Source organism: Danio rerio, chromosome 3 (assembly GCF_052040795.2).
Source record: "Danio rerio strain M-AB ecotype USA chromosome 3, GRCz13ab, whole genome shotgun sequence".
NCBI classification, from domain to species: Eukaryota; Metazoa; Chordata; class Actinopteri; order Cypriniformes; family Danionidae; genus Danio; species Danio rerio.
This window is the reverse complement of record NC_141023.1, coordinates 25,067,016-25,079,594: the sequence shown is the minus strand read 5'-3', so window position 1 is coordinate 25,079,594 and position 12,579 is coordinate 25,067,016. Positions and strand designations below refer to the sequence as shown.

Below are 12,579 nucleotides of genomic sequence, written 5' to 3'. Positions count from 1 at the left end.
TTACTCCAACATACTTAAGCCGCGGTCCAACTAGAGTTTGAGCATGCAAAATTCTGTCGTACAGGGCTGCCAAAAAGGGCGGGATTAAACAAGATGATTAAACATTAAAAACAGCGAGCAGTTGGTCCATATTTTGCATTTCTGCACAGAGAGGTCATGTTTTAATCTTCGATTGGTCTTAGGCAATCACGTGATGCACTTTTGCTGGTCAGAGTTCACCAAGCTTGAACTTTTCAATGCAGTGAACTGCGAAACTTGTAGTAGTTTGTGTTTCTGGTGTGTCCATCAGGTTTGTTTAATAAGGGTTGGAAGTAAACTGCAGAGTTGCAGCCCTCCAGGAGTTTGACATCTGTGTTTTAGGTCATTAAGGTACAAATTGTTTTAGTTGTTAGATTGAGTGCTCATCTGAATGACATAAGACTTTATGACTTTTGCCATAATTGAACATGTACGCAATGAGTTTTTGTGGTCATAATACAAATAGTAGCAAATTTATCTCTCATAGATCAATTTGAAATATGGAAAATGGTGAATTTTTTTTATTTTACAAAAAAAAAGATTTGGCTTGACACTAAGTGTTGTATATACACATAAAATGAGATTAAATTTGTACTGTAAATACTATTACTAATTCTAATCTTGTAAGTCAAAACAAATCACTTCTATTGTTTTTTTTTCAATGCATTTAATAATTTTCTGATTAAATATGTAAAAAGGATTCCTTAGATGTTCATTGTCATGATCAACATAACATCATTCACTGTTTAGCAGAATGCAATTTACATCCTCCGTCTGCTCTCCATGGCATCTCAGTATCTAACAAACCGTCTGCTCTGAGTCAGATCCACTGTGGCTATTATTCAAAGACTCCAGGATTCATTTTTCTAGAGATTTAATTGGCAACTCTGTAATCATCTACATAGAGTGTGGTGACCAAATAAAAAAGATTTGTTTACAGAATCAGACAGTACTGTTTGTGTGACATTTATCTTTTGTCTTGTCCAGATGACGGTATCTAAATATGGTGCTCAGTTTCGAGGGAATTCCCAGCATGACGCTCTGGAATTCCTGCTCTGGCTTTTGGACCGCCTCCATGAAGACTCAACTTCAGTCGTCCCCAATGGGAATAACATAAACAAATCAAAGAACAAGGTGAGAGAGAACCACACAACCTGCTCTGGGCATGAAAGAAATGAAATGATGCAACACTGCCAACAAAAATGCCATTTTCCCCACATTATGTTATGTCATTATGCCCTAAACCACAAATTATCACCTGAAATACCTTTGATATGAGAAAATTATTTTGAATAATAAGAAATATAAGTTACCAGTGTCTCTTGTAAATTTGCTAATGGGCAAACAGCTGTTGCCTTTGCCATTACCATGACTTTGCAAGGTCAAATAGCCAAGTCTACACACCTCTGCCACCTGTAAACAACACATCTGTTTATGAAATATGGAAATTCGTGCCAAGCACCACAGTGTGCATTGAGCTACAGTGCTTTTTTCATATGTAACCTTGGAATTACCCAGATGAATAGCTTTTCACTGCCTGGCTGTGATCTTCACAAGGTGAGATTCATGGGGATTGGTGCTGAAATTGATTTGAAACCCACAGCGTTTCTTAGACTACATGTGCTAGTGCAAGGTCTCCATTCTTATTAGGTTTTCACTCATATTGGACCTCAAATAGAGCCTCATTGCCATGGCAGCAAGTTGCAAAACCTTTGCAATTATTGCCACTCCAGTAGAAACATGCAATATGCACTTGTTGTTGATTACATTATTTTAGTACATAAGAGAAAAATCAAATTTAGCCATGTCATATTAGTAAAAAAAACATTAAGATCTATACAATTAAGGCAAGATGGTTTATAACTGTTAGTACTGTATATCCATTTTCATTGCACTATTAGTCTTTAAAAAAAGCATATAGCACTCATAATGTAGACCTTTTTAAAAATAAAAAATAAAGTTAAGTGCCTCATTTACAATCCTTCTGTCAGACAAACAACCAATGCATATTTTTCCAAACAGGCCAAACATCTCCAAAAGTCTGCTTTCATGCTAATTATTAGATCTCTTCTTGTCTGACGAAAAGCTGTTCTATTTTTAAAATCACAAACATAAGCAGATGAAGTTCACTGAACATTACAAGAGCTTTAATTGGAGATGACTTGTGTTCCGAGGTCAGATGAGGTGTTTTGGCAAAAAATATTAGAGACTGAATGTAAACTTATCACCACTATGAAGTATGCAGTTGTTGGCTGAAAAAGAAAATCAGAATTTTAAATACAATATTGCCCAAGAATACCAAAATAGCAGTGACAAAATGAGACAACTCTTTAAAAATAAATACAAATGACCTCAATTTATGCAGTTTGTAATGCCTAAAATAAAGCCTGCAAAAATAGCCTTTTAAATGTTTTTAAAAATGTTATAATTTTTTATTCATTAATTTGCTTTTGTAATATTCTGAGTCAGACATTGAATCAGTCAAGTGATTTTGTTTGTGAGTGAATTATTCAACTGTTGTCAAAAAGACAAATTGGCTCATTCTGAAAACGTAGCCCAGTATACATTTCTGGAGATCGCAAATAATGTAGCCAGAAGTACATATGGCTGCATTTTGTCTTTAAAATGAACACTATGGTGCCTTTCCTTTTCATGCTTACCAGCTGACTTATTGCCTCTTTATGGGCAGCTTTCCCACTGTTATCAGTTTGTCCAGTACCTTGGCATAAACGTCAGCGGACTTGAGACGCAGAAAGGAGTTGACCACGCAATGAAATTTGAGTCCGGGGAAGAGAGGTTCCAGAAAGAGGTTGAGACAAAAACAAAAGCCAAAAAAATAAAAAAAATAAACAAGTAAATGACAGGGTGAGAATGTGGTAAAATCTGAAAACATGGTAAAACTCAGGCGAAGGCTTTTCTTTTTCTGAATTGCTTTCAAAACACTATTGGTTGGGTTTAGGGAAGGAGGAGGGTGGGTCAGTTAGGGCTGCACGATTGATAGAAAAAAGATCATGATCTCGATTCGACCCTACACACGATCTTAATTAAGCTTTTCTACGATTCAGCCAATTGTATTTTCAAGGTCAGGAGAGAAACAAGGCAGTCGCACAAGTCTTCACAGCAACATTGACACCTTCAAATGACATTAAAAGTGTCACAGACTGTATTTATAAGGTATAATTTAACCAAAAATGTAATTTCTGCCTTTAGGTAATGATGTATTCGTGGACGTGAAATCACACGTGAGCTGACCGCGAGCTGTTTGTTTACTATCGAGAATGCGCGCATGCACGCATGACGCTTACTTTAGTGAACAGAACCTGCATAGGCTGTGGATAACAGGTAATGAAGTTGTAAATAACGTTCAGTTTGTTGCACAGAGTGATTGTTTGAGTGCCGTGCGGGAGGTTTGATTTGCATGTGTGTGTTTTTTTTCTCACAGTGACAGCAGCCATGAGCTGCGCTCAGAAATAAAAGTGTAACCTGTGCGCACATCATTTAAAAGATCATATCGCATTTTAAAGGTATGATTACGACAAGCAATTGATATGCTTTTTCTTTCGTAGCGAACACAGTGTTGTGCATGGAAATAAATGTTTACTGTCAATATAACAACCCTAGCCTATATATATATATATATATATATATATATATATATATATATATATATATATATATATATATATATATATATATATATATATAGTTGAATATAATGCAAGAAGGAATCTGATAATGGAAAAATTCTAATTTTACCAGTGTAAGCAAATGGTCTAATAATGTTGTCAATGGCAGATGACAGGCACAATACTTAAGCATAATAAATCAACTTTATAATTATGAAAAGTTATATTCTGATGTCATATTTTACTGTGAATTAACAAACAGGACATATTTAAAGTCTGTTCAAGTCCACCTTAATGTCTATACAAAATTTAGCATTTTAAGCAAGAGTAGACCTACACATAGGCCTAATATTATTATTGTTGTTTTACCATATGTTTGAGAATTAACAATAATAATAGGCTAATCATATTAATGTTTCATTTACATCTACAGAATCGTGAGAAAATCATGATCTTGATTTTAAGCAAAAACAATTGTCATTTACATTTTTTGCCGGAATCGTTTAGCCCTAGGGTCAGTTGACAGTGGCCTCTGGTGGGGTTACGTGGGAACAGCAAGCGCGAATGGCACTCTCAAGAGAAATTTGAGATCTGACAAAGCATACACAGCAGCCTCTGGTGGATTCTTGAAAATTAAAACTGCAAAAAAAAAAAAAAAAGGTACCTCCTGGGACATATTTGGTGCTCTCCAGAAATGTGTATCGGAGTACGTTTTCAGAATGAGTCTAGGTTGCAAAAAAATCTAATTCACTTAAAAACATGTAAATGTGTGTTGCTTGGAGATTCTGCTGTGGTTATTTTAACAAACATATTTTTGTAGCAAAAATAGATGACTATAATTAACAGCATTTTGATTTAAAGAGCCCATATTATACATGAAATAGGGTCATATCTTGGTTGTAAGGGTCTCCAACAACAGTTTAATATGCATGCAAGTTCAAAAAACACTTTCGTGGTCTTATAATCTGCATTTATTTTTACCTAATTATCCCAGCGACTCCTGTATGAATCGTCCAGTGATTCATTTGTTCCCAAACCCCTCCTTAGCGCGAAGCTAATTTGCGCTGATTGGACCAATGACAGCCTGCTGCGATTGGTCGACTGCCTTCAGTCAGAGAGTAAAATGCCAAACAGCTAATCAGCAATATAAAAGTAATCACAGTTCATACACGCTCGATAGTGTAGGCGTGGATTTTAGCTGCCAGTGGGTCAATGTAAATACAGACTATGGACTTGAAAATTCAGACGACTAACTATTTTATTGAGCAAAAACTCCAAAAACAGTTGAGGAGATCTCCTAGCTTCTCACTCTGCTCTTTTCACAGACACACACACACACACATATTGCACACACACACGCACTTAACCCTGCTCCGGACGACAACGCGCGCACACACACACACACACACACACACAAACACACACACCTCCGGACAACAGCACGCACACACAGACACACACACTACTCCTCGTCCACGGAGCTCCGTTAACAAAGCAGCACGCGTCGCGTTTTTAACGTGACTGCACGCGATAAGAGAATATAGTCAGTTAACCTGATACAGTACACGCGGTTACAAGTAACAAATCACAATTAAATACATTTGCAAGCTAGAGTCAACGAGGCAACTTTAATCACACGTACTTACACTTGAGAAATGGAGGAAGAAAAATCCATCCTGACGTCCATCAGTAATAAATCCATCTGCAGTGTGACTTCAATCGACCGGCATGTTTGTGTGTGTGTGTGTGTGTGTGTGTGTCTGGGTTTCTGCGTCAGAGGGCGGGGCCTCAGGTTTGAAATCTCCCGGGTTTGCGCGTGCACGTGAATAACTTGGTTTCGTTCGTACGTCATGGCGAAACACCTAATGAATCGGTATCAAGGCGACTCGTTTGAAGCACTATGAGTCGACTCTTTTATAGATGAATCAACAGTTTTAAACACTGTACACTAACAGATTTAAGCCTTAGCTGGATACTTCACTTCACTTAGAGCTGTGTTACACACTACATGGAGGGGAATTTTCAAAAACCCATAATATGGGCTCTTTAAATCTTCTCATGTGCAAAAATAGCTTTTGCAAGGTAACATTTTCAACACTTGTACTAAAGTACAGGTACTGTACGCTTGAACAGTCATTTTTATGATTACAACTGAATTTAAAGCCAGTTTTGGTTCACCTTTGGTCCATGTTGGCACAGTGGGTAGCACAATTGCCTCACAGCAAGAAGGTCCCTGGTTCGAGCCCCGGCTGGGTCAGTTGGCATTTCTGTGTGGAGTTTGCATGATCTCCCCGTAAGTTTGTTGTTCATTCGGCTGTGGCGACCCCTGATTAATAAAGGGAATAAGTCGAAAAGTAAATGAATGAATGAATAATTGTGCCAGAGATTGTATGTAAGTGGAAATAATTAATTGTAACTCTTATTCAAACAAAGACATTGTTTTAATCAGCCATTGTTTTTACCTAATATATATTCCAGTACTTTCTTTTTTTCTGTGCCATTTGTTTTAATTAGTGTCCCCTTTACTAGCTCGAGGCCAGGATCAACCTGTCAATCACATGAGATCAACTCCATTTAAACCTTCCAATCAATTCCTGATCGACAAATACAATCTAATACACAAATACGCCCTACATTTCTTTTCTTGCTTGAGAAGCCATTTCACTTATTTTGAAAAGAAAAGACTATAGCAACTTTCACAAGCTTTTACTAGATTTAAAAGGCTTTTTAGCACAAAGAAGCTATAAAACGCCTACGATTTTCTGCCTTGGGCACCATGCTGATTGTCTCTTTTTGAACTCAACTGCTCTCAAATGGTTATCAGATGGGGTTTGATGTTGTTGGTTTTGTTCAGTAATTATTAATTTGTTTAGTGACACAAATTGGAACTGCTGCTTAGTGACGAGACTTTGATTTTTCTGTAAAACAGCTTATTTAATCAGGAGTACGGTGGCGGAACGGCGGACTGTCTTTAATTGATGATCTTTGTGTGTTTGTGTCACGAGCTGGTTCACTTCCTCTGGCTACGCCTGTGGCTACAGCCTGCCTTATTATCTATGAGCTGTACTTTCATCTACTCTCTGTTGATGCTCTTTTTGACTCAACTTGATCCATTATTAAAAGCCCACTTTTTTTTTCTTTCTTTTAAGATACGTTTCCATGCAGGCACATAGATAAATGCTGTTGGTGTAATGCTATAAGAATATGGGATATATGCTATTCTCAAAAGTCATCACAAGGTCAAGTGAAAGAAACAACAGTATACTGTATAACTTAAAGTCAGTTCTGATGCATGCTATGTATTGAGCTGCTGTAGAGATCTGTTTTTTTTTAACTGGAGCCAAACATTTGAATGACAACAGTAATACAGCTTTAACAAGTACCATGGTATCTTTTGTGTGATGAAGTGAGACTTTGAATCCCTATTCTCTCCACGTACAAATATATCTCAGAAACCACTTGAACATCAAACTAGACCACACTGTTTTGAAAAGGTTGAAGCAACATTCCCTTTTAAACTTAGTTCAGACCTTTTAACTCAGACCTTTGAGCAGAGACTGAGGAGTCAGAAGTTAGCTTGTTGATGATTTACTTGTTGATCAAAAGTAAAAGAAAACATTTGTATGACACTGTTAGAGTATAGTAATAGAAGTAATACAAGTAATGTATATAAGGATAAATAAAGTAATAAAACTTAGCAAATGCTTAAATACCATAAAACACATGTTCATTCATTCATTCATTTTCTTTTCGGCTTAGTCCCTTTATTAATCTGGGGTCACCACAGTGGAATGAACCACCAACTTATCCAACATATGTTATTATGCCTGTTATTTATCCAGCCGCAACGCAGCACAGGAAAACACCCCTACACTCTTGCATTCACACACATACACTATGGCCAATTAAGCTTATTCAATTCACCTGTACCGCTTGTCTTTGGACTGTGGGGGAAACCAGAGCACTCGGAGCAAATCCACACCAACACAAGGAAAACATGCAAACTCCACACAGAAATGCTAAATGACCCAGCCAGGGCTCGAACCGGCCACCTTCTTGTTTTGAGGCAACAGTGCTACCCACTTTGCCACCGTGTCACCCCAAACATATATTTAAGTCAATGAATTCAAATGTATTAATTTTCCTTTGGCTTATTCCCTTAATTATCATGGGGTCGCCATGAACCACCAACTACTCCAGCATATGTTTTACACAGCAGATGCCACTCCAGCTGCAACCCAGTACAGGGATTTTTATTTTAATTATTTATTTACTTATTTTTATTTTTTATTATCTGGCTGCTTATTACAGAGACTACGTGTACAACCATCTGTCCATAAATGATGGCTGGATTTCGTGATACAGCATGTCAGAAATAATTGTCCAACACTTCATTTCTCTTGCCAACATTGGCAACACGTTGAAAATGAACTTTTGGACCCAACTGCTAATGCTTAAACACCATAAAACACATATTTAATTTTATTTCATTCATATATTCAGTTTCCTTTGGGTTAGTACCTTATTTCTCAGGGGTGGCCACAACAGAATGAACCACCAACTACTCCAGTCTATGTTTTACACAGTAGATACCACTCCAGCTGCAACTCAGTTCTGAGATTTTTTTATTTTATTTTATGTGCGATAAATTAAAAAAATATGCATTTGTATTCAGTTTATTTAAAAAAAAATTAACTTTTTCTCATTTAAATTTGTTTAACTTGATGTACCAAAATAACTTAAATTAAAATAATAATAATAATAATATTAATACAAATATTATTTTATTAATTTTCTACTGCATAGTTTTGTTGTGTTTAGTTTGATATTTTAAAAATAGTTTCATTTTCTTTTTCAATCTTTAACATTCAACTGCCTTGTAATGCAAACTCTATACAATATACCAAATGAGACCAAAGTAATCAGTCTAATTCGGCTCTCCGCTGTGGCCACCCACCCACACTTCTACATTTCCGTTTTGGATTCAGAGTATCTGGAGTCAGGCTGAGGTCACAAGCATGGGGGGGGGGTGTCTTTTTAGAGTCAGTACACATGCAAGGGTGGCAAAAACTCCTCCATACCAGCGAGCCTGAAGACACAGCAAGAGCCCAGTGGACATTTTCAGACTCCCTCTTCAACACATACATTATACATATCCTAATGGAGGCTGACAAGAGCATGGCTGTAAACAAACAGCTCGATCGCTCTGCTTCACCATCTCTCCTTGCCTCATGGACTGACCCATAGGCCTGTGATTTTTGGCATTCCCTTCGCCGTGTTTACTGGGTATCACTCTGGAAACAGAACTGGTGTGAAGCCATCTCTCAGCGGACTGAAAGGAGGCTTTTGTGAATGAGTGGATGAAAGAGGCGCTTGTTCTGGACATATGGACTGAAGGAGAGCGATAGAAAGAGGTGCAAAAGCCCCCCTGCAGCCCTCAAATTCATTTACACTGATGCCATTACCACTGGCTCCAGAATTCTTACCACATTACACATTGTCTTTCATTTATCTGGCTGCTTATCACAGAGACTCTGGAGATACATGTACAACCATCTGTCCATAGATGATGGCTGGATTTCATGATGCAGCGTGTCAGAAATAATTGTCCAACATTCATGATTTCTCTTGCCAACATTGGCAACAAGTTGAAAATTAACTTTTGGACCCAACTGCTAATGAAATTTTCAATGCTAAATGCAAGTTAAGGAAAAATAAAATAAAATAAATAAATGAATTAAAGTGTTATAAATTATCTAAACCACTGATTAAATGCAGTAGGTAGTTTTTAATTATTTAAATAAGTGTGTGAATTCCTATTCTATTCCTTTTACAAGATGAAGTCTTTGGTGTCTCCAGAATGTGTTTGTAAAGTATCAGCTCAAAATATCCATCACATCATTTATTGTAGCCTTCTGAATTTGCCTATTTTAGGCTCAGATGACAGTGTAACGGTTTTTGTAGCCTGTGTCTTTAAACGCAAATGAGCTGGTTTTCCCCGCCCATCGTTCCCGCATACATGTCAACTATTGCGTCACTTCAGATAAACAGCACAGTGACAGAGACAGACACAGATGAAGCAGATTCTGAATTTATTTTATGGATTATGGATACAGTTTGAGTCAAATATAGCAAGTAAGTGTATTAGATATATTTGTGGTGGAGTTTATGCAACAATGCATTGTTTTTTGCTACGATGAGTCATACACAAATGCAATTACAAAGTTTGCACTTTGTTACACACACATTTGACTTTACACTGTTTTTGCATATCATCTTGAAGTGTCCTCTGTGCATTTGTGCTGATTCCAGCAGTTATGAATTACATAGCAATTTTACTGTATTTTCTTTATTCCAAACATGCACTGTTTTAAAAAGGTTTTAAACTTGTAAAACTAATTTTTGAGGTGCAGATGGTCACAGAGAGTAGGAGCAGATCTTTTAATCACTGTTTCTTTGTAAATCCTGTTTTGTGGACGTGTATCCATGTTACTACAGAGGCATGTTAATACACGCCTGTTACTCAATTCGGTAGATGGGGAAAACTGCAGTCCTACGTCACGTTGGGGTGGGCCATCAAAATTGCTGAGATTTGGATCTTATTTTAAGGTCAGGAAATAAAAAAAAGAGAGACTTGTTCACATCACCCCAATATGACAGTGGACACACGATACCTACACAGAGTTCTGTACAAACCGCTTTCAAAAGTTGATTTTGCATCATAGATGCCCTTTAAAGTATTTTAATTTTGTTTTATTTACTATAATTTTTTATTACGCTTTAATTTTAGTTAAAAGTTCACGGTTTAGTAATACATTTAGTATATTTTTAGTTTTAAAGGGCACCTTTTTACCCCTTTTTCAAGACTTAAGTCTTTTGTGTCTCCAGAATATGTCTAAAGTTTCAGCTCAAAACACCCATCAAATTATTTATTATACCGTTCACAATATTGGAATTTTCTGCTCCTAACACCTTGTAGCTGTTTTTGTTGCTGGTGCCTTTAAATACATATTTATAAAGAAAGAGAGACTAACTGTGTTTCAATCACTACAATATGAATGTGGACACACTATACTTACACACAGTTCTGTCCAAACAGCTTACAAAAGATCATTTTCATCATAGGTGCCCTTTAAGTTAAAATGAAAATTAGGAAAATGTATATGGCAAAATGCTAAAATATTATTTTTAAATAATAAAAGCAAAGAAATAAAGAAAAGCACTAAAAACTGAAGAAAGAAAGAAAGAAAGAAAGAAAGAAAGAAAGAAAGAAAGAAAGAAAGAAAGAACTTTGGTTCTAATGTAGCCAGACCTTGATCATGTTAGTTTGTGAGACTACGGGGCTGTGAGTTTTTATTTTTTCAGTCTTTATATAGATATAACACAAGGTCGTGGCACCTGCAGATGTTTTATGTGGACTCAACCAGTAATGCAGATGAGTCAGGGTAAAGGAAGCTCCTGCAGGACTTCTGCTGTGAGGAAAACCACCTGCTGTGGAACATCTGCACGACAAAGGGCTCGGTGCTGGATGTCAGGGAGTTTCTGAAACTACCCAGGGAGATTAAAGTAATGCAGTCCAAACCTTAGCAGCACACTAGGCTGTCCAGAGAAAAGTCAGAGATGAATTGTCCTGCCTGAGGTATTCAGCTTCACATCACACAGCTGATGTGCTGATCTGCTTGAGGCTCAGGCGGTTTTCTGTCAGTCGGGAGAGCAACACCAGCTTAAAAGAATCCATTACTGATAACTGCACGCATGCACGCGCGCACACACACACACACACACACACACACACACACACACACACACACACACACACACACACACACACAAATGTTTATATAAAACAGATCTTTTTCTGATCATATAAGCTTTGCAATGACAAACATAACAACAACATATAAATAAAATATAATATAATAACATATAAATAAACAATATAATAGTTTTATATTTAAAATTTGATAATTTTTAAAATGTGTAATATGATAATAATTTAAAGTTCTGAAAATTCTTTAAAAACATATATACATACATGCATACAACATACAACATACAACAGTTGAGATATTCAAGTAATATCAGCACTCGTACAACCTCTTCACCCTTGTGATTTACTCCCCCCACACAAGTAGCAAGCAGAAGACTACAGCTTAACAAATATTGGATTCTTTGGACAACACAATGAACTTTTGAGGCTTTATATTCAAGAATGTAGTTGTTCAGATTGCAGCTATGCAGTTTGTTTATAAGGACAGTTCCTATTTTGAATATTCATAATTTCTGAGATTCAGCGCGTTGGCAGCTGGCACTCCGCCACAAGAAAGCAACAGAGAGCGCATAATAAAACAGCAAATTTTTAGCGTATTTTCAAACTACAGCTGAACAAATTACAAAACAGGTAAGCGACATTTTAAGTTGGTCTGTCTCTTTTGTATTTTGTAGTGCTGTATTTATATCAAAGTAATCTGTTAGTGTTTGCTTTGCTCTGGCTTTTTTTAGAGTTAATAATTGTGTTATCTTAATTGCAACAGAGAAATACTGGGAAATCTCTGTAGACTGATGGCATTTCATGCCGTTCATCCTTATAATCTTAAAATCTTAGCAAGATCACCTGTTGTCATTATTTTAGACATTACACAAGAGAATCATTCAAATACTAGTTCTAAAGTGACGTTTGTTAAGTAGCAGTTTTTACTGTTCTCACGTCAGCTGCAGATGTGAATGAATGGCGGAAGAAAGCAGTTCCTCTGCAAAAGGGTTTTTGATTTGTTTGTGTTTGATTTTCTTTTTATGTACACTATTACGCCGTCAAACTCTCGTAGCAGTGCCATATGGCTATTTCGCACTGGTGGGACACTAATTCACTCGGCCGACGACCTTGAGCCAACGCACGCCTCCCATCAATGCCGATATACAATACAACCATATCGCA

The 12,579-nt window shown here is 36.8% G+C and overlaps 1 protein-coding gene across 14 annotated transcripts in view; it reads left to right on the top strand.

The window, feature by feature from the left end:
* Window positions 1-12,579, top strand: part of usp43b (ubiquitin specific peptidase 43b) — a 154,603-nt gene that overhangs the window by 64,276 nt on the left and 77,748 nt on the right. For 12 of the 14 annotated variants that reach the window (XM_087244455.1, XM_087244462.1, XM_087244456.1 and 9 more), the window contains one exon: window positions 1,006-1,152. The exons of the other annotated variants lie outside the window; for them this stretch is intronic. In XM_087244455.1, coding sequence (XP_087100581.1) covers window positions 1,006-1,152 — 147 coding nt within the window. The remainder of the gene's footprint in view (window positions 1-1,005; window positions 1,153-12,579) is intronic. 14 annotated transcript variants of the gene reach the window in all.